Raw genomic sequence first — 24,054 nt, forward strand, 5'->3', positions numbered from 1 at the left:
CACCTTTAAAATGATCTTTATCACAAAAAATCATGATGTTTTATCACAGTTTCCAGGCAGTCTTAAATATGGGGTAGTTGTAAAGAGGTGGGGAGTGACAGAGATTGGGGGTTACGTTAGACCCCAAGTAAGCAGAGAGAGCCTTTGAATTGGCGTGGTGTGTGTGAGAGATGAGAGTGAAGTCTAGCAGCAGGAGCACTGTGAGATGTAGTGGAGCAGTGAAATTAAAGCAAAGCTAAACACAGAGAAATTGAATTTCCTACTGTGTTTTTTTAAGGGACACTTTTACCATAGTTTTTTTTGTGTGTTTGTGTGTGTTTCCTTCATATATCATCTAAGAGCTGTTTATGTATCACAGAGCTTGTTAACCTGCAGATCTAGTACATAACTACTTTGATGTTAGGACTAGTTTACAGCAACTTTTGAAAATCATTTTGACTTATTATAGCTGGAATTAGTACAGGCATGAATTGGCCGATTTCCAATTAGTAAACAGTGTGGTTCATTTTGCTCACCAGAAGGTGGTAGTCTATGGCAAATATGAAGAGAGTGTGTCTTCTCTCTATGTAATCAGTGTAATGTTGATTAAAAAATATTGTGAATCAAACTGTGTTTTACCTTCATGATGATTGCTAAAAGAATTTCTAAACAAGCTGTTAGTTATTAACACATCACTTTTCTTTTGGTGGAAAAAATCTTTCAATGTACTTCATAAAGTAGGACATTTGTCAACTAGTTTATTATGTTTCTAATAATCATTTTCAATAAGTAGTTCTAAAAAATTGAATTGACATGAAAGGATTTACTTTAACAGCTCTACTATTCATGTTTTTCTGCCTTTTTGTGTGTTTTTTCCTTGTGTGTTTGGTGTACAATGTTATGTGTTTATAATGAAAATGTTATTGTTGGCAGTAGAAAAATTACCCTTTTTTTGTTTAATATGACCACATTCTATTTTGAACATTCTTACCAACCTTGTGATCACATGTAACTCAGCTGTATTATTGAACTTGTACTGCTGTCTTTTTAACAGGAAAACTATTTAGACTTGTCTACCATACAGGGGAAATACCAGTAAAATTAAAAAGATGTATTTTTCAGCATAATCCCCATGAACATTAATACACTTGTTAGCTCAAAAAAAAATTCTATTCCACTGAAATACAATGGTTTGTCTTACTTGAGCAACATTTCTTGAGTAAATTCTTTGATATCTATATCATAGTGTGTCTTATGGAGGTATTCCTTCCAATTGGGAACAGGTGATGTCCATGTGGGGCCATGCCAGGAGAATATATTGGGTTCGGCTTTTTCCTGAATTCACAGTTTTGCAGAGTACCTTTTGCAACCTATATGTGGATGGTTGATCTAAGAAAACCAACAAAAGTTAATCCTTAAAAAGAAATACAAAAAACAATCAATATGGGCTACAGCCTACTCAACAATGGCTTGGATTGTCAATTCCTTTGTTGTGGAAAAATCGCCATACTATCATTGTTTCAATTGTTGTTTGGATTCTGGGTCATAATTATTTTTCCAAGTTTCATCTCCAACTTTGAAACACTCCTTCAATTTCTCGAAGTTCCGAGCTCATTAGCTCAAGATTCTTTTTGAAACTGGATGCAGTAAAACTTCATTTATGGATACAACATTCTGGGCACCCTGCATACATAGTCCTTACTTATGTTTTATTTGTTCATGAAAAATGGATTGATTTGAACCATAACTAATCTCAGTGTTGTCTGCTATCTCATATATCCTCACTCTTTCATTCTTCATTACAATTCACTCCATGGTTGCAACATTTTCCTCTGTTACTGATGTCAAAAACCGTCCATTCATTGAGTCATTTTTCAGAGAGGCCCTGACATGATGAAATTCTGCCACCCATCTCTTGTCTGTAGCATATGATGTGGACTGATCCCGGTACACTTTGATGAGGTGAGAATGAATCTCCCAAAGTGCACTGTTGTGTTAGAAATTCATTGATAGCCAAGATACTTGTTTTTTTTTTATTTTTTTTTTTTGGTTGGAACTCATGTTGATTGGTGTGAATCATAAAAATATACACAATAAACCACAAGGGCTAGAAACTGGTAGTTCACGTTATTTAGTACACAGGAGCCAATTATTGACTACTTACAAAATCGGCAATACAGAATGCCAGTGTTTGGTTTAAGCTCAACTTTTTAAAGACCCCTCATATATTTAGAAGTGATAAATAAGGAGATATATTGATTGAAAAGCTTTGTTTTATGCTTCGTTATAATTTCATTATAATTCTAGAGGCTTTAGATACCTAAGCCATATTAATTTGTGTGATTGCTATCCAGCAACTGTTTTGGAAAATTATAATGGTATATTACCAATTATTGCAAAAATGCATATCTAAAGTAAATGAAAATAGTATGATTTGCTTTATTTTAAATTGGTTTCTAAATATTTCCAGTTCTTGTTTTCTAGCCTTCATCTCATCCAGTGAAAATCTTTTAAATTGTGTAGTTCATAGTTTTTGTGCAGTCAATGGAGGGTGTGTCCTTTTACTGAAGCTAAGCAGTCCAAGCTACTCATGGCTGCTACCTGTTTGACTTTGAACACAACCACCACCCCATTTGTGTGGGCTTTTCTGTGGATGCCCTAGTTTTCTTATCCATTCCAATGATCCCAAAAACATACATGTTATGTTAAATGGCAACTTTTAAAGTTGACTTGATGTGAGTGGTGTGCTTTGTGATGAATCAAGATCTACTCAGGGTTGTTTCCTGCTTTTCACTCAATGCTGCCATAATAGACTTTCCACTCCCAGAGCCCAGAATTAAACTGAATGGGTCTGATAATGCAAAATCGGTGCTGGCAGACACTGTGCTCATTGTTATTATTTACGTTTTGCCTCAGATGTGCAAATGTGACTTCTTTAATTTCATTAGTTCTGCTGATGCAAAATTTATTTCTGTTTATGACATACTTTTAAGACATTACTTGTGCCCAGTCTTTTCATGATACCACTTCCTTGTTATATAATTTAATGTGGAACTTCTTTTATAGGGATACAGGTCTGGAGCTGTTTAGAATCCATATAATCAGTGACAAAATGGTCCAGAGCAAAACTGTGGATGGTATTCTGCACTTAATAGAAAGAGAGAGAATTGGAGAGACAGTGGACAGAAGTTTGCTGCGTAGCCTGTTAAGCATGCTTTCTGATCTTCAAGTAAGTATTAAGCAGCACAAAGAGCACTTACCCATAAATAAATTTGTACAAAAATCCTGCGATCACCTTTTGATAGAAATATTTTAGAGATAATCTACTTTTATGTGCAAATTCCCAAAGAACAGAAATTAGTGCAGCTTGACAGATTTCTGATTCTGCATTGTGGCCTCAGATTGCACAACTAATTGCTATCTGTATCGAATTTGCATGTGCTACCCATGTTGTTTTTGGCTCTGTGTACCTGATTTACCTACCATAAATACTGTTAATTGGTGATTCTAAATTGGTCATGTGTATTTGTGGGCCCTTGCGGGAACAAATCTGTACCTAAGAGTAATGCTGAATTGGATTAAGTGGGTTTCAGAATACAGGTCAAATCCCCTTATAGCAAAATCTGAAATAAAGAAATTTTTCAGAATAACAAATACTTTTTGTTGGCCCGAATAAACATTCATACAACATCACGTTAAACAAATTTAATTTTAACAAAATGTAAATTTAAGTATAACATGTTTTTTCGGCCAAAACTGGTCACCGAAGATGATATTGCTGTGCAAAAAATACTTGATGCCGCGCATACACTTTCCATGCCGAGTCTCGGGAACCCCGCAACAAGCTGCCTCAAAGAAAATGACAGTCTGTTGTGAAATATCCGGCCTTGGGCAATCTCGCCAAGGCTCGGAAAGAGTGTATGCTCAACATCATACACATAGTCGAATTACGAGTCAATGCTCCTTCTAGAATCCAGGTAGTTGTGTCGTGTACAAATACCGTACTATTAGAGTTTTATAGCGCTTCTCAAAGTTTTCTTTGAGATGAACAAAAAAGATGAGAATCTGCATCAATTTACACCGAAAGAAAAATCAACAGTCCTTGAAAAAAGTTGATTCCAGAATGAAAAAGAAGAAGAAAAATGACGTGGCAAAAACATTTGGAATCGCGCCTTCATCTAACATCTCATATTCATTCTGTATTTTCATACATGTGCTTCTATTTAAAAAAAAAAAAAAAAAGTTGCATCAAACGTCTAAGTTTCATTCTGTATTCATACTTGTATTTCAGTTAAAAAAAATTATATCTAACATCTCATTTTTATTCTGTATTTTCATACGTGTATTTCTATTTAAAAAAGTTACATCGAACATTTAGATTTCATTCTATATTTTCATACCTGTATTTCCAAAACAAAAAAAAAGTTACATCTAACGTCTCATTTTCAGATAAAATATTTTTTGCAGTTTAAGAAGCGCTGTTTTTTCATACAGGTTTTTTCAAGCTTGGGTCACAGAGTTGCACAAGATACAGGAAGGAGAGTCCAGGTTTTCAAAGAAAATCCAGGTACAGGTACACTTCATTGAAAATAGGAGCTGTTTCTTCAACAGATTACTTTGTCCTTGTTTTACTGTTCACCAGATGAAGCAAAGTAGCTGTCCTCGTGCTGTTGCCATTAGAGATTGTGAATCGCTGACAACCCCAGATTACAATAATATGCATATTCCCCACATATTCATTATAACTAAGTATTTTTATTGTCCCATGAGTTTTGTTACAACGGGATTCTGCCTGTATTAAGCTTATATTTAAAAAGAAATTCATAAAGTAATGCTGATTAGACTACATACACTCATTATGTTGTGCAATAGAAAAAAATATCATATTAGAAATAGTGTAATTGAAATGGTTAAAAAGAACTTGAATAAATTCTTGCATTTGTCTCATTTTGTGGTTTCTGCCATGAAAACATCTTAGCCTCGCATTTTTCACTATGAAATTACCACAGAAGCATTTTTTTGCTTTTCATGCCTGGATCTTCAAAGAAAAGCTCCTGGCATATTGGTCAAACCAGTCAATTAAATAAAGCCAGTGGCAGGCTATTAATATTAATTAATTAATGGAAAAATGTTTTCTTTAGTTGTCTATTTTGTTTCATGTATTATTTTTCATGTATGCCTTGTCAATTTTCTCTTTATCCTATAAATCTGGTTTGCGTAGCCTATTGACACTACAGTATAGCATTGTTAAAATGCCAATGGTGAAAGTACAGATACACTTGTATTTGTTGAGGATATGTTACCAATGAAAATAATTAAACAATTCAAAACATGTTGTATAAAAAAGGAGAATTTTGTACTGTGGAAAGTATAGTGAGATTTGTTTATTTGGCCATTGGGAGTAAAATGACAGAAAAATAAATCTTACAAATCTTACAATGTAATGTTAAACCTTCATGACTGCTACAAACCGGATTCCAAAAAAGTTGGGACACTATACAAATCGTGAATAAAAACTGAATGCAATGATGTGGAGGTGCCAACTTCTAATATTTTATTCAGAATAGAACATACATCACGGAACAAAAGTTTAAACTGAGAAAATGTATCATTTTAAGGGAAAAATATGTTGATTCAGAATTTCATGGTGTCAACAAATCCCAAAAAAGTTGGAACAAGGCAATTTTCACCACTGTGTGGCATCTCCCCTTCTTCTTACAACACTCAACAGACGTCTGGGGACCGAGGAGACCAGTTTCTCAAGTTTAGAAATAGGAATGCTCTCCCATTCTTGTCTAATACAGGCCTTTAACTGTTCAATCGTCTTGGGCCTTCTTTGTCGCACGTTCCTCTTTATGATGCGCCAAATGTTCTCTATAGGTGAAAGATCTGGACTGCAGACTGGCCATTTCAGTACCCGGATCCTTCTCCTACGCAGCCATGATGTTGTGATTGATGCAGAATGTGGTCTGGCATTATCTTGTTGAAAAATGCAGGGTCTTCCCTGAAAGAGATGACCTCTGGATGGGAGCATATGTTGTTCTAGAACCTGAATATATTTTTCTGCATTGATGGTGCCTTTCCAGACATGCAAGCTGCCCATGCCACACGCACTCATGCAACCCCATACCATCAGAGATGCAGGCTTCTGAACTGAGCGCTGATAACAACTTGGGTTGTCCTTGTCCTCTTTGGTCCGGATGACATGGCGTCCCAGATTTCCAAAAGAACTTGAATCGTGACTCGCCTGACCACAGAACAGTCTTCCATTTTGCCACACTCCATTTTAAATGATCCCTGGCCCAGTGAAACGCCTGAGCTTGTGGATCTTGCTTAGAAATAGCTTCTTCTTTGCACTGTAGAGTTTCAGCTGGCAACGGCGGATGGCACGGTGGATTGTGTTCACTGACAATGGTTTCTGGAAGTATTCCTGAGCCCATTCTGTGATTTCCTTTACAGTAGCATTCCTGTTTGTGGTGCAGTGTCGCTTAAGGGCCCGGAGATCACGGGCATCCAGTATGGTTTTACGGCCTTGACCCTTACGCACAGAGATTGTTCCAGATTCTCTGAATCTTCGGATGATGTTATGCACAGTTGATGATGATAGATGCAAAGTCTTTGCAATTTTTGGCTGGGTAACACCTTTCTGATATTGCTCCACTATCTTTCTGCGCAACATTGTGGGAATTGGTGATCCTCTACCCATCTTGGCTTCTGAGAGACACTGCCACTCTGAGAAGCTCTTTTATACCCAATCATGTTGCCAATTGACCTAATTAGTGTTAATTGGTCTTCCAGCTCTTCGTTATGCTCAAATTTACCTTTTCCAGCCTCTTATTGCTACTTGTCCCAACTTTTTTGGGATTTGTTGACACCGTGAAATTTTGAATCAACATATTTTTCCTTTAAAATGATACATTTACTCGGATTAAACGTTTGATCTGTCATCTACGTTCTATAACAAATAAAATATTGACATTTGCCATCTCCACATCATTGCATTCAGTTTTTATTCACAATTTGTTTAGTGTCCCAACTTTTTTGGAATCCGGTTTGTATTTCTTAAATTTTACTTAGCGTATCATGGCTGCGACCAAGCTTTAAGTTTAGTTACTTGCTTGATTATTCTGCTCAGTCTTATTTTGTCTTTGTCAGTTTCTTGCTGAGATAATTTAGGTGAAGCTCCAGTTAATTTTTACTTAATAGATTTGGCTTTGATTTAGTTGATAAATTTGACTTGGTGAGTTTAGAGAAAATTGCACCTCACAACGAAACCCCCATATTTCTGCTAATTGAGTCAATTCCTATAAATTGGTGTATAAGTTAATTTTTTAGGCTGTTAAAATACTAAAGTATCTTGATAAGTTTTCACATTTGTGCTCAAACATTTTGCATTTCTGTTGTCTCCAGTGGGTGGTGCTGTAATGTCTGTATACTTACTGCTTTGCTGACCCTGTCTAAACTCCAATGGGTTTTATTAAAAAAAATCCTATTACAACTGAAACTTTAAAAAATAAATATGTACTTTCTGAAATCTGCTTAATCCGCTTCTGGTTCATTGGATTATGGAGACCAGCTTGGTATAATTAGGTGCAGTGTAGGAACCAAACGTGGATAGGGGGGCATATACCCACACTCACACAAGGTCAGTTTAGAGTTGCCCGTTAACTTAACAAGCATGTTGTTGGAAGTGTGGGAGGAAAGCCCACTCAGACAAAGACTGACCTCAAACCTGGCCTTCTGGATTTATAAGACAAAAAAAAAAACCCACAGTAACCAAATAAACACACATCTGTAATTCTATAGGTCAGTATGGTAAACTTTAGAACATGCAGAAATTACAAAAATATAGTTAGTAATTACAGATGGGACTATTATGTTGTATTTACCTCACAGAGTGAAGTATTGATTCACAATACTTGGACAGGAATTCAGTTTTTTCATAACATAAGTAATTACAGAAAATGGTGAAACCTATAAATTCAGTGCAGTTACCCACTAAATACCAATTCATTCCAGCTGCACAGTCTCTTTAAATGCAAGTTTTGAGTTAGCTGTTTACCTAAGAGAACGTCTTAGACTGTGAAAGAGTATCTCACTTGAATGTATGTACATAAATGCTTGTAATGAATGCAAAATTTAAGACTGTTAAGATCATTATTTCTAAACAATTTATTGTTTGCTAGGATTGGCTACTCGCATGAGGTACAGTAAAGTGTAATTCTAAAAGAAGAAAAGTGTATTACTCTATACTTAAATAATATGAACTTGAAGTATGTACCAAATTCTACAGTTAATTTTTTTTTCCCAGATGATGGTGCTTGAAAGTTTTGTCCATTGTCATATCATACATAAATAGAGATAATGACACAAAGGTCTGGCATGAATTACATTACAGCAAATACCCTGACTAAGCAGTTGTCAGGGTATTTTTTCCTGGAACAAAACTTGTAGTTTTGTCATCTCTTTTGTGGGGATTTAAGTATGCCCTTTGTTTTTTTAATTTTAACTTTCTACAAAAAAAAAAAAGTGATTGCAGCTATTTTATCATTTTTTTCAGGTGTATAAAGACTCTTTCGAGCAACAGTTTTTGAAAGAGACTGATCGGTTATATGCAGCAGAGGGTCAAAGACTTATGCAAGAGAGAGAGGTAAAATGAATAAAAATAAAAAAACAGCTTTCGAAAAATACAACTATAAATTTAGAATTTAGCTATGTTTTTAAAAGATAATTGATGCCCTTTTTTTTTTTTATCATATTTGTTTGTGTTTGGATACATTATACTGTAGAATGTCCTCCTTGGGTTCTTTAAAATGTACACTACCTAATCCTATTGTTTCCACAGTTAGTCAAAATTAATTGATGGTACTGTATATATTTAATTCAAATTTGTTTTTATAAACGCAGGTTCCTGAATACCTTCATCATGTCAGCAAGCGACTAGAAGAGGAGGCAGATAGAATTATAACATATTTGGATCAAAGCACACAGTAAGTGATAGTATTAAATAAGTGACTGCCTTAATTTGTGGGAACATCCTGTGCAGTAGTTTGTTTACTAGTTGGGAAATCTCAAGGTTACCAAAGTGGAACAGTTTAATACTTTTTAAGCATCAACTGCATGTGTCAGAAAACTATGTTGCACACAACACTATTATTTGTGGCAACCAGAAGATTGATTGTCACATCTACATATCAAATATCTAAATATCAGAATTATTTGATAAGTTTTATTAAGGCATAACTGCAGTAAAGCTTGTTGAGTATTATCTAATCTGTGATGTAAAATTAAAAAAAAATATTAAATCAGGAAATAAAAAATGCTCACAAGAAGTATTCTGCATGTGTGCGCTCCTCCCTGTGCAGCTGCACACACAGCATCATCAGTAACCCTTGTGAAAACCATCTAATTGATGTGGACTTGTGTTAATATTCCAAAATGAAAGTAAACTTTCATTACCAACAATACCTTGCACCGACAGATATAACATTATTCAGTGTGGCTGTGGACGAGTGAACATTTACCTCCCACATCTAGCTGCTATTGCAAAATTCTGTGACAGAACTGGTATAAGAGAGGAACTTAGCTGCCTTAGGGGTATGTTTGACACTACTAAAGGAGAAAATGTGGCAAGAGTGTTTACCAACCATTTAAAAAAAAAAGAGGTATAGGCTGGAAGAAATTATTCACCATTACAACAGATCTTGCCACTTCTTGGGGGAAGGGTTTGTCAGTTTAATTGAAAATCAGATCTGTCACCCAGTCATGAAGCTTAAATCCTTTATACTGTTGGAATATGTGTGTCAAAATATCAAAACCTAATTTGACTGCTGTTATGGACGCAGTCATAGGTACTAGTCAAGTGCTTAGAGACATGCTGATGTCAACTTTGCAAATGAGAGGGTCTGCTGAGAGTTTTTGCGTTTTCTTTGCTGTGAGAGTTAATTAAAAATACATTTTGCACCTATAAACTTTGTTTTGGTTGCCACTAAGGAAGCGGGAATTTTTAGAGCTTTTTTTTCCCCTTTAGAAAGGGATCTTTGCTTTTTTTTCGCCCGCACAGGAGGTAGCTGGGTGTTTGGAAGGTGCTCTTGGAAAAGTTTCTTGTTCTTGTACATGTAGTTGTTCTTGTATTTATATTTGAAGTAGCGTGGAAGAGGCAGGGAAGAAAGCAGTAACTGATTTCAGCATCTGTAAGTAAATAACTGCATTGTAGCAATAAATAGTTAATAAGTAGCTGAAACGGATTCCTTAGTTTTTTTTTTTTGTTTGTTTATAAAAAAAAAAGAGACTGTAGTCGACTTCAAAGCAATAAAGGGGAAGGCTCAGCGGTGCATAGGTAAGCGGCCAGCATTAAGACACCCAGTCAGGCATGAGGGGCAGTAAGAGCAGATAATGTAGTAAGAAATTAACAAACATCAGATATTCACTAAACAAGTTTTATGTATTTATTTTAGATTGAACAGTTCTCCGCAGTGTGAAGGTAGAACAGTTAAGTGGGCTTCAGCATAAGGGTTCTTTAATATGGGAAATACAGACAGTGCGAGTGGTGAACTTTTAAGTAAGGAATCAGTGGAGTGCAAAATTAGGAAAACAGACGAGAAAAGTAAAGCTAACCTTATAGGACAAACAGCAGGCAGTTGAGAGAGAGAATATTACAGGAGCTTAAGGGGACAAAAGGTATAAAATAGCAGTAGCAATTCAATAATCTAATTTCTTTGACTTAATTTTTTTTATTTTTACCATTTGTTAAATCATTTAATTTTAATTAAAAAAAACAAGGAAAAAATTATGGCAGTTTTTAAAATGCTAAATCAATTTTTAATAATGAGACCAGTGCAATGCAAGTCCTGATGGCTTGGTGGAGCCAGTCGCCATGAGGGTTACATTTGCAGGAGATGCCAGCTGATACAGCACCTCAAGCTCAGGATCTCTGAACTGGAGGTGTTGCTGGCTGTCCTGTGTTTCAGTAAATAATTGATGGATCTAGCCCAGGTGTCCTTTGGAGAGCTAGTGTGCACCCCTAAGGTGGTGCATGAGGAGATTTTAGATCAGACAGGTAGAGATAGGTGGGTCATGGTCACAAGGTGTAAGGTAAAGGGTGCACACTGTCTGGTGGCATCAACCCCAAAATTAGAAGTGTCAAACCGTTTTCAGGTCTTTGCGGTACTAGATAGTGTCTCCGATGATTCTGAGATGGTAGGCAGAGATGAGGAGCCCCAACAGACCATCTCAAAACTAGTTCCCAAAAAGAGAGAGGTAGTAATAGTTAGGGACTTGATCATTAGGGGGACTGAAACACAGGTTTGCTGCAGAAAGAGAGAGTCTCACAAGGATGTGCTGCCTTCCTGGTGCACAGGTGGGATACCTCCTTGGAAGGGTGGATAGGCTCTTGGCCAAAGTAGGTGTGGATCCAGTTGTCATTGTCCATATGGGTAGTCTGTCAGTTCTGCAATCCAAATTCAAAGTGTTAGGTCCCAAGCTGAGGAGCAGAAATAACAAGGTAGTCTTCTCTGAAGTTCTGCCTGCGCCACGCACCATTCCAGTTAAGACTGAGAAGATTAGAAGGTTTAATGTGTGGCTCAGATTTTGGTGCAGGGTAGAAGAGTATAGGTTTATGGGGCATTGGGACTTCTTTGGAACAGATGGGACCTGTTCCACCGTGACGGGTTACATCTGAACCAGAGGGGCACCAGTGTATTGGGGAGGTGTATGTGTAGGTCAAGGATTGTTTAAACTAGGGAATGAAGGGGCAGGGAGTTTTGGACAGGCCAGGTTTAGAACTATACATGGAGGAACAAACAATAGTGTAGAAATAAATATGCGTAGTAATGTGAATTCTAACCCAGCATTTAAAAGTGAAAAGAGTAACACGTTAAAAATAGCTTGCTTTAATGCTAGAAGTATCAAAAATAAGGCAAGTTAGTTGGAGTATTATGTAACAGAGCATAATTATGATATCATAGCAATAATGGAAACCTGACTAAATAACAAAGATGGGGATAAGAATAACATAGAGGGATACACATTTTTTAGGAAGGATAGACAAAATAGAAAAGGAGGTGGGGTTGCTGTTTATTTCAAACAGAATTTAAATACAAGTCCCCTTCAGCTGGATGATGAGCCCCACCTTAGTGAGGACATGTGGGCTAATGTGGAAAGCATTAAAGAAAGAGACCTTATTTTAGGAGTGTGTTATAGACCACCCAATGCAGACAGTAATTTCAAACATGTCTTTTTAGTAATATTAAAAAGTCAAGTTTACAGGGGGATAATATAGTCATCGGGGACTTTAATTATCAAAATATTAACTGGGATAACCTTAGAAATGGTGGAGCAGAAGCGGAGTGGAGATTTTAGAAGTAATCAATGACTGTTTTTTAACACAGCATATTAAAGCACCGACACAAGGTGAAGCTTCTCTGGATTTAGTATTTTGTAATAATCAGAACAGAGTTGAGGGTGTAGAGGTGATTGAAACACTTGGATCAAGTGATTATAATATAATACAGTTCCCAGTGTTTTGTAGGAGTGCGGATGCATAGACTAAAATTGTTAAGGTTAACTTTGGTAGGGCAAATGTTGAGCAGATGTGCCAAAGTCTAAGGAGGATAGGCTGGGATAAGCTTTTAAGTGTGGAGGCAGTCAAGGAGCAGGGGAACAGGTTTGAAAATGCTTTACATGTAATGCAGATATATCCCTAAATTTGGAATTAATCGGAAATTTTTAAAAACTCAGCAGTGGGTTAATAAAGAGTTAAAAAAGAAAAGAAAAAGATAGTCGGAAAGGAATATATCAGATGAGGCAAAAGATGACCCTGAGAGGTTCTTTAAGTATTTTAGTAGTAATATAAAAGGTGAAGTGCATCAGGAATAGCAAAGGGAAATTAAAAGATACAGACAGTGCATTTTTCTGTGGTTTTCAAAAGTGAGGAAGTGGAAAACCTCACTCCTGTAAATGGGACTACTTACAAGGTTCCGAGTGATTTAGAAATTGTAGAGGGAGACGCACTGCTCAGATTAAATAGGCTGAAATCAAACAAATCATCAGAATCAGATAATATTTACCCTGAAGTTCTTAAGGAGGCTAGCGAGTACATATATAAATCCTTGACTCTCATTTTTAGGAAGTCACTGTGCACTGGGGAGATTCTAAAGGTCTGGAAAATGGCAAATATTATCCCGTTGTATAAAAAGGGTGACCAGGCAGATCCAAGCAACGATAGGCCAGTAAGCTTAACACGCATCACAGGAAAATTAATGGAAGGAATTGTTAAGGATAAGATTGACCAGTACAGGAGTTTTTCTGAACAGTCAACATGGTTTCAGACAGGTCATGTTTTACTAACATGCTGGAATTCTATGAGGAAGCAACAAAAGGATATAATCAAAGTGGAGCATGTGATATTATTTATCTTGACTTTCAGAAAGCATTTGATAAGGTGCCACATGAGAGGTTGAGCATCAAACTTAAAGAGGTGGGATTTCAGGTTGATGTTTTTAGATGGGAGAAGAATTGGCTCAGACACAGGAAGCAGAAGGTGATTATGCGAGGAACCTTATCAGAATTTGGCTGATGTTAAGAGTGGTGTTCCATAGGGGTCAGTGCTAGGGTTGCTGCTTTTTTAATACATATAAATGATTTAGATAGGAATATAAGTAACAAGCTGATTAAGTTTGCAGATGATACCAAGATAGATTATCAGATCATTTGGAGTTTGTTAAATCATTACAGAAGGTTTTGGAGAGCATACAGGCTTGAGCAGATTTGTGGTAGATGAATTTAAATGTCAGTAAACGTAAAGTGTTATACATTGGAAGTAAAAATGTAATAATAATAATACATTTTATTTATATAGCACCTTTCCCATGCTCAAGGCACTTCACAGAATTTAAGAAAGAACGGCAGGGTATACAGTATATAGCATTGTACTAAACCAGATAAATAAATAAAGAAGAGTAAGATAGTAAATTCAGAGAAAAGCCTAACAGACAACATAATTGATGGTCTAGCACACACACACAGGTTACATGAGCATCTTGACAAAGAGGTAAACAGAAGGGTAATAAAGTCAGGTAGCGCTAAAAGCCTTCCTGAACAGATGAGTTTTGAGTTAGTTTTTTAAAAGAGATAATGAATTAGCTGATCCACACAGTGGAAGGTCTGAAAATGGAGAGTACAACTTATGAGAAGGATTTAGAAGTCGTAGTGGACTCTAAGCTATCAACATCCAGACAGTGTTCAGAGGCCATTAAGAAGGCAAATAGAATGTTAGGTTATATAGCACGATGTGTGGAGTACAAGTCCAAGGAGGTTATGCTCAAGCTTTATAATATACTTGTGAGGCCTCATCTGGAATACTCTGTGTAGTTATGGTCTCCAGGCTACAAAAAGGACATAGCAGTACTAGAAAATGTCCAGAGAAGAGCAACTAGGCTCATTCCATGGGTGCAGGGGATGAATTATGAAGAAAGATTAAAAGTGGTGAGCCATTTCCTTTTAAGCGAAAGAAGATTAAGAGGTGACATGATTGAAGTATTTAAAATCATAAGGGGAATTACTACAGTGGATCGATACCATTATTTTAAATGAGTTCATCAGGAAGACAGGAAGGTTTTGGAGGGGTTTGCTGAGTGCTGCCTTTTTTTTTTTTTTTTAACAATGGTGAAGGGTGATAGAGAATTTTAAGTTTTTGGTGAACAGTAAAATACATTTTAACACCCTGATTCTGCAGTTACAAGGCACAGGCCAAACGGTATTAAGTTTATTTGATGCATAGAAGACATTTCTGTTGAAAATTAAAGTATTCACGTGTGATATTCAAACTGGAAGCTTTTGTTATTTCAGTCACATGAGGGTCTTGCACTTCAGCCTGTCCACCCTGATGTCATAATTCACTATGTTCAAGAGCTAGAAATGGAATTCTCTACCAAACTTCAAGAATCTGAGTAAAACCATTCAATGTACTTCTTTTTGATCAATCTGGAATACGTTAACACTAGAATCCCTGAAGCCTATGAAAGCACTCGTAATCCTGGCCCACCTTTATACCCCTTCGCACCTCTCCATCAGCATCTTTTGTTTTGTAAATGCGTTGATCAGCACAAGCAACAAGCAGCCTGCTGACCCTTCCCCCACCTTGATGGAGCTGAACTTGGGCAAAAGTTCTTCCAGCTCAAGCCAAGGCTCCTTATCTGCGTGTAAGGTTTCTGGAGTTGTATAGTGTAAATAATACAGTATATCATTATTTGGAATACATGAATTTCATGTGTGTTCTGAGTCTACAAAGATCTGGGTAAGTGTAGGATGAAAGGAAATACGAGGCAAGAAATGCTGAACACAAACCTAAAGCAGAAACTTTTTCCATGTTATACTAATAATGATGTGAAGTGTATAATGTGTGAAGACATTAGTCCAAATATAAAATAAACACATGCCCTTTTATTCAAGAATATAATCAAAGGGGAAAAAAAGCATTGATTTACATGTTGCTCTCAATGAATTAAAAACCCAAGCTCAAATGTCAATCGACAGGAAGCTTATACGCATTCTTGAATAGTGCAGAGGAAAGAACCACCACTTTATAACCCAAAGGTCCCAGGTTCGAGACCGGCGCTCTGCGTTTTGAGTAGTGAGCTGCTATTATTATTATTATTATTACTATAATATAATAAAAACATACATTTGCTTTGAGTCTGTAACACCTGGTGTAAATTTTGGCTATTTGTAAAAGTTAGCGCTTGTGTTTTAATTATTCAGTTTTATTCTTTCAGTGATGTTCACATGGTACAACGAACTTGCCTCTCCCTGTCTGAGTTGATGGCATTTATTCCCATTCTTTTCACAAAAGCAGTGATTACCACAGTGGGTGCTGTGGCTGATACCTTCTCAGAGCTGTTTGTTGTACCAGCAATCAAAGATACGATGTCCCGTGACCGCTATCAGACTGGACAAAGGCAGGACCGTGACAGGGACCTTCTTCACAGTGCTTTTGCTGGCTAATAGACTGTTGTACCACAACGCAACTCTGCTTGGCACCATAAGTAAAATGGGACTTTCACCTGCAGTTCTAGTCACTTTAGTACGCGAGCAGTTCACACGCTGGTGTTTAGATCTGGCAATGTCATGCTGACGGTTATGCTGAAGATTATTCAGATACATAAAAAACAAAGAGACAATGAGTATATGAATAGATATCCTGATTCCCATTTTTTTGTTCTGTCTTGTTCTAATAGTCATGAATACTCACTGTGATGTCATCTTATTCTCCACATACAAGAAGGTTATTCATATTGATTTATACTTTAGAACCTTAGCATAATCAAAACTACATTAAATTTTCTATTTAGTACCAGGTTTGAGAAGTATTAATTATTAGTGTTTAAAGTGACTTTCAGTTCAGATGCCAGAAATGAAGAAATGCATTCTTTATTTCTAAACATTAAATATAACATGGTACTGGCACTCTATCCAAGTTTTATTTCTGTCATGCACCCAATCCTGCCTGGATAGGAACCAATTCTGCACATTCTCAAACTGGGTTTAATGTGTTTGAAAATTCATTTATAGATTTATTCTACTGGGACTAACACCACATCTGGGGTGCTTTCTTCATTGTACCAAATGTTGTCAGGATAGTCTCTCACTTGTTAAACCATGAATTTGGAATATGAAATAAATCGGTGAATAATGTTACTCATTTTATTTAACTTGGAAAGTATTGCATTATAATAAATGTTATTTTGCCATTCAAAAGTAATAAGCAGAGCCTTGTGTTTTTACAGGAAACAGCTTATATTTACAGTAGAAAAGCAGTTACTGGGAGAGCATTTAGTCACTATTCTTCAAAAAGGTAACTTACCTGCTCTTCAGTTTTACTCTAGACTTTCTGGCTCATGATGATGTTCCTCTGAGTTTCTAGAAATCTCTGTGTTCAAGGTCATTAATGTGTAATTGTATTTTTAGATGTTTTTTAAAAGTGTTGATCTTTTTTTAAAACAGTTTGTGCTACAGCAAGAACAGGGATCACATTCCATTTTTAAGAACATAAAAATAACAAAGGAAATGTTTGTCATGATTGGTAGATATTTATGTATCCCATTTGTTTTTAATGCTAGTATATCTACTTCTGTGTGATGGCTGATTATTTATTCCAGGCTTCCACCTACCTTGTTTTATGTACATAGCCTCCTTAGTGTTAGACCAGAGTGTTACTCAGGCTGTGAAAACTATGCACAAAGCATTAGTCCCAAATGTCACTTGGACAACTGTACAGATGCATCTTGCGTAAGCATTAGAACCTAGAATCACTCGGACTGTAAAAGTGTAGTCAGTGCTGCCGTTTTTTGGAGAAATTATGTCTGAGTGCAGGTTTTCTCTAATTATGAAATATCTGCACTTTTACCAACAATGAATACTTTGAGAATATCCATCCAGCACCCAAACTGAAGAAAATTTGAGAGATATACCAGGCCTTTGTAGCAAAATTTTGGAGTGTTTACATTACGGACCATGATGATGTCAGCATTGATGAAAGTCTCATGGCTTATAAGGGCAGAATGTCATGGATACGATACATTACATCAAAAAGAGCAAGATTTGGCATAAAGTTTTATGAGCTTTGTGAATCTAAAACAGGATAAATTTGGAATTTGGTTTTGTACACAGGGAAAGGGACAATGTTTGGTCCAAAATATATCCAGTACGGCATTGCTACATCATTGGTGCTGACTTTGATAGATGTTCTGCTGGATCAAGGTTACTGTATAACCATGGACAATTTTTATATTTTGCCAGAATTTTTTGACATGTTGTTGCAAATAAAGACTGACGCATATGGAACACTGCATCCCAACCATTGTGGTATGACTGAAGACTTTGGCAGAGCTAAATTGCTAAATTACAGAGAGGTGTAGTAGTAGCTTGGCAAAAGGGTGAAGCGGTTGCACTGAAATGGAAAGACAAGAAAGACTTTTGTCGTCTTAGCACTGTACATAATGCAGTTATAGTCACTGTAGAGGCAAACGGCAACAAGCAGGTTATGAAGCCTTGCACTGTGTTCGACTGCAGTAGTACAATGGGTGGTGTACTTCATGCAGATCAAGAAATTACTTTCTATCCCATTATGCGGAGGCAACAAAAGAAATATTACAAAAAGATATTTCGTCATCTGGTGGGACAGTGCATTTGGAGTGCATTCGTCTTATAGAAAACAAGATGCTGAGGAAGCTGTATCTCATGCAAACTTTACATGCCAGCTTGTACAACAAAGCATTGCTGCACATCCACCATCCATGCTACCGCTAAAGAGATGCAGTCAACCCAGCATGTCGCGGATCAATCCTGAGCGTCTTATTGGTAGATATTTTATTCATTATATACCTCCAACAGAAAAAAAAACAGAATCCAACTCATACCTGTGCAGTGTGCGCCGTTCAAAAACTAATAAATCTGGAAAGAATATCTGAAAAGAAACATGCTATTGTTGTCCTAACTGTGACTTTGGGTTGTGCCTTTCACCGTGCTTTAAGATTTTCCACACAAAGGACTCATTGTGAGATTATATGACTGTTTTGGCCTCATTAATAGTATTATTATTACTGTTATAATTATTTTTATTATTATTATTATTTTTTATATATTATTTTTATTCATCATTACTGTTATTATTTGTGTCATTGTTATATTTTTTAAATTTAATAAAAATGTAATTTTTCATGCCAAAAAAATTTACTTGTTTTTTTGGAATAAAATGCAGCGCTAAGGAGGGTAATATTTTCTATTTGACATAAACGTTTATTCTTCTCATTCTGTTCTTAAGAGCTTATTTTATAGTGTAAACTATAGGAATGCGAGCATGTTGATGAAGTCTCTTGAGTTGCTGTTACTTTGCTATTTGCATCTTTTTCTAGGTGTTACTGTATTTTAATATAAATAACTAAACAACTTGCTTGTTTATTTATTGATTTATATCATTTAATAGGCATCAATTCTTTTAGGATAGGCAGTGGCTCCCAGTAATCTTGTTCTTGTATTAAGCAGGCTCTCTAAATGAATGGCTAGACATCCAAATTCTCTTTGACCTTTTCTACCTTATCTACAGATCTGGATTACATGTTCTACTAAATGAGACTTCAATGTTTTTCAGGGCTAACCAGCATTTTAGATGAGAACAGGGTGCCGGAACTCACCTTACTCTATCAGTTGTTTAGTCGGGTGAAGGGCGGATTGCTGGTCCTTTTGAATCACTGGAGTGAATATATTAAGGTATGTGTACAACCCCATTTTGAGAACAGATACTAAAACATTCTAATTTGTGTATAAAAATACTCTTTATGGAGGTGGTTATAAAGAAAAGTAAAAAATAACATCAATTAGTAATTTATAAATTCACCAGTTGCATGATTGTATTGGGAGAGTGTTTGACTCTTTCAGATTTTAAAACTTGGAGCTTTTGGTTTATTTCTTGAGCTAAACTTGTTTGGATGAGTATACAGTATTTTTTTTCCCACTGCACCCTTTTAAAGATGGATGGACCAAGAAGATCCAGTCTTACAAATAAGTGATTCTGGTTGAAAATACAATTCAGTTGAATCCTCAGTTGAACTATGTTCATTTGAAGTATATGTTTGCTATTTTCCTGTTTTTGTGGTTAGTTTTGGTGGACTTAAAATGTACATTGTACATGTTCAGAATACCACACAATATATACATTTTAGGATCTTTTAGAGTAGGTAGGACAAAAAGAAGTGTAATGAGAAAGAAAGCTCAACACTAACATCTCCATTACACCACATGACTTTTCCAGTAATTTTCAGTTATAGCCTAATTACAGCGTTGTGCAAAAGTATTCAATATCCTTGAAACTCATCACAATTTTCTGTATGACAAAAGATTTTTACACAAAGATTTATCCATTCAGTATTTTAATGTGAACTTTTATAGTGTAACAATACAGCTCCAAAGTCAAATTAAACCATTTTCTGTAGATTTTTAACTAAATAAAAAAACTCAAAAGTTAGTGTTTGCATAAGTATTCAAGCCCTACATATATTTACTTTGTTGAGAACACTTTTGCTGCAATAACAACTTTAATTCTTCTGGGATAAGTATGTACCAGTTTTTCACATTGCTCAGCCGTGATTCTTTCCCCATTCTTCTTGGCAGAATCACAGAGATCCCCTAGGTTGGTGGGATGCTGCCTCTGGACAGCAGTTTTCAAATAGTGCCACAGATTCACAGTATGGTTAGGATCAGAGCTTGGCTATTCCAGAAACATTCACATTTCTGTTTTTGAGCCATTCCAGTGTTGCCTTGGCCTTATGCTTCGAGTCATTTTCATATTGAAAGATCTCCCATAATATTGTGCAATATTTGTGCCTATCCATTGTCCTTTTAACTCTGACAAGATTCCCATTCTCAGCATAAGAACAGCATCCCAATAGCATGATGCTGCCACAACTTTATTTCACAGTAGGTGTGGTGTTTCTTGAGGCATTGACAGTGTTAGTTTCATATCACACATACCTGTTTGAAGTTTAGCCAGAAAGTTCTATTTTCATCTCCTCTTACGACTAAACCTCCCACATCTTAACTGGGTCTTTCACATGCTTTGTAGCAAATGCCATACATGCTTTCATCTGGACCTTTCTTAAGGAATTGGTTCTTTCTTGCTACCTTCCCACAGATGCCTGTTTTATGGAAAGCTCATGAAATTGTGGACCCGTGCACCTTCATTCCATTTTCAACCTAAGAGCATTGCAGACTTCTGAGAGTGACAGTTGGGTCTTGCTCTGATGTTTAATTTTGAAGGACAGCCTGTTCTAATAAGAGTCTGGGTGCTGTGATGAACCTTCCACTTTCTGATGAAGAATCTAACACTGCTTAAAGGGACATTCAAACTCTTCAGTATTTTTTATAGCTTTTTTCTGCTTTGTACATTTCGATGACTTTGTTTCTCACATCAGCAGAATCTCCCTGTGTCTTCATTTTTGCAGTGAATGTCCAACAAAGACTTTAGTCCTTACAAATGTTGCTTTTCATATCCAGAGAGATATAAAGGACTCACAAGTATTAACCAATTATGTTTAATGTGGTCAAAAGACTGTCACCATTGTGTCGTTTTTAATTAATTTATTTGTATAAACCTTGAGCTTCCAGAACACAGAGGTTTGAATCCTTATGCAAACACTAACCTTTGAGTCTTTCTTCTTCAGTTAAATATCTCCAGAAAACGGTATATTTTGACTTTGGAAATGTATTGTTACAGCATAAGAGTTCATGTTAAAAATACTGAATGGATAAATATATGTACAAATCTCTTGTCATGCAGATAATTATGATGACTTTCAAGAGGATTAAGTACTTTTGCACGACACTGTATATATGCCAGCAGCTGATATGGCAGTGCCCCTTTCATTGTAATTGTAGAAAAATCTCCAATCTATAACTGCGTTAACTAGCCCAGAAATAAAAACTGTCAACTCAGTAGTTAATCTGCATCTAAACACTGAGTTTTTTTTTTGTCAAAGCTGCTAATTAAGCAACAAAAGCACACTATTAGGGAGTTCACAAAGAAGTTTTGAGCACAAAAACATGTATTTAATTGTTTATATGGGCTTCTGTAAAAAGCCAAATTTCCCTTTGGGGAAAAATAAAGATTGATCCATCTATTTCCAGTATGGCTAAAAGTGTTTCCACCAGAACATTTTTATTACTGGGTGGCACAGGGTGATTAGCATGTTGGACTTACTCAATACCACAACTGACAACTTATAAATAAAAAGAGTGTAAAATAGGAGAACTTTATTAATACAGAAAAAAACATGTTAGATTACAAGTAATGCAGAAAGGTATTTAAACACATTTGTCAGTTTAAATATCTTAGAAGCATAATCAGAGAAGATTTCTGTTGTGAAAAAGAAAGTTCAATCTAAAATTGCAAATGAAGAGTCATCCTCACTAGTGAATTAAATATAGAACCAATAAAGAGGATGGCAAAGGCATGAGTGTGCTACCTAACAGAGCAGAAACTTGGATGTCAAGTAAATCCGATATGAAACACCTGGAAGTAGGTGAGATATGGTTCCGGAGAAGAATTGAGGGTAATAGCTGGACAAAAAGATGAGAAGAGTAAGAGAAGGAAGAAAATGAACTGGAACCATTTAAGTAAAACCTAGGAAATGATATGGGTATGTACTTGGGTCTATCAGGTTTGCTAAGGGAATAGAGTGGGGAAGGTTGTATGGAATGATGCTACTGCATAATAATGAAAATTCAACGTAGCCAGGTTTGTAAAGGAGGATGTGAGATTGAGTTGGCATTCCATGAAAAGGACTTGTCAGTAAGCAGAAAACTAATGAATGGTTGTTCTTTCTTGTTTTTTTATCCATCCATTTGTTTGCATGTGCATGTGAATATTTAATGTTTTGGAAAAAGTATTTTCACTTTCTTTTGTGTCCAGTTGCATTTTGTGCATAATCCTCCTTAAGCAGTTCTGATAACAGTGCCATACTGTATAATGGAGAACTACTTCAGAAGTAGTTTCTTTTCAGAGCCCTTCATATGTAGTATACACTACTACACTAGATACACTATTGTAATGGGAGTTGAAATTTTAATTTGAAGTTATCATCACATTAGTATGTTTTAGGCATCTCTGAACAGAATTTAACCATTTCCACTATGATGATAGCTGATGTTTGTTGTTCCCCCATTTGTTTGTGTGTGAAACTCTGTAGTACACAAATTGGTGAAAGGATCAACTAAATGTGATCAAATTTAGATAGATACTTTATTAATCCCAACAGGAAATTCACCTACTCCCGCAGCAGCATAATGATAAAAACAATATTAAATTAAAGAGTGATAAAAATTCAGGTAAAACAGACAGTAACTTTGTATAATGTTAACGTTTACTCAAGGGTGGATTTGAAGAGTTGCATAGTGTGGAGGAGGAACAATCTTCTCAGTCTGTCAGTGGAGCAGGATGGTAACAGCAGTCTGTCGCTGAAGCTGCTCCTCTGTCTGGAGATGGTACTGTTAAGTGGATGCAGTGGATTCTCCATGATTGACAGGAGCCTGCTCAGCGCCCGTTGCTCTGCCATGGATGTCAAGCTGTCCAGCTCCGTGCCTACAATAGCTTGCCTTCCTCACTAGTTTGTCCAGGCGTGAGTCGTCCATGTTCTTTATGCTGCCTCCCCAGCACACCACCGCATAGAAGTGGGCACTTGCCACAACTGTCTGATAGAACATTTGCAGCATCTTATTGCAGATGTTGAAGGATGCCAGCCTTCTAAGGAAGTATAGTCGGCTCTGTCCTCTCTTGCACAGAGCATCAGTATTGTCAGTCCAGTCCAATTTATCATCCAGCTGCACTCCCAGATATTTATAGGTCTGTACCCTCTGCACACAGTCACCTCTGATAATCACGGGGTCCAGGGTCTCTTAAAATCCACCACCTGCTCCTTGGTTTTGCTGGTGTTCAGGTGTTGGTGGTTTGAGTTGCACCATTTAATAAAGTCCTTGATTAGGTTCCTATACTCCTTCTCCTGCCCACTCCTGATGCAGCCCACGATAGCAGTGTTGTCAGCAAACTTTTGCACGTGGTAGGACTCCGTGTTGTATTGGAAGTCCGATGTGTATAGGCTGAACAGGACCGGAGAAAGTACAGTCCCCTGCGGCGCTCCTGTGTTGCTGACCACAATGTCAGACATGCAGTTCCCGAGATGCACATATTGAGGTCTGTAAGTAACATAGTCCATGGTCCATGCCACTAGGTATGAATCTACTCCCATCTCTGTCAGCTTGTCCCTAAGGAGCAGAGGTTGGATGGTGTTGAAGGTGCTAGAGAAGTCCAGAAACATAATTCTTCCTGTACCACTGCCTCTGTCCAAGTGGGACAGGGATCGGTGTAGCATATTGATGATGGCATCCTCCGCTCCCACCTTCTCCTGGTATGCGAACTGCAGAGGGTCGAGGGCATGGCGGACCTGTGGCCCCGGGTGGTGAAGCAGCAGCCACTCCATGGTCTTCATCACATGTGACGTCAGAGCGACAGGCTGGAAGTCATTCAGC

At 36.7% G+C, this 24,054-nt stretch overlaps 1 protein-coding gene across 1 annotated transcript in view; it reads left to right on the forward strand.

Annotated features, from left to right (window-relative positions):
• Positions 1–24,054, forward strand: part of cul4a (cullin 4A) — a 107,397-nt gene that overhangs the window by 43,260 nt on the left and 40,083 nt on the right. Inside the window, exons 6-10 of the mRNA XM_039744642.1 lie at positions 3,046–3,208; positions 8,540–8,629; positions 8,887–8,969; positions 16,764–16,831; positions 19,127–19,245. Coding sequence (XP_039600576.1) covers positions 3,046–3,208; positions 8,540–8,629; positions 8,887–8,969; positions 16,764–16,831; positions 19,127–19,245 — 523 coding nt within the window. The remainder of the gene's footprint in view (positions 1–3,045; positions 3,209–8,539; positions 8,630–8,886; positions 8,970–16,763; positions 16,832–19,126; positions 19,246–24,054) is intronic.

Source organism: Polypterus senegalus, chromosome 2, assembly GCF_016835505.1.
Source record: "Polypterus senegalus isolate Bchr_013 chromosome 2, ASM1683550v1, whole genome shotgun sequence".
Taxonomy (NCBI): domain Eukaryota; kingdom Metazoa; phylum Chordata; class Cladistia; order Polypteriformes; family Polypteridae; genus Polypterus; species Polypterus senegalus.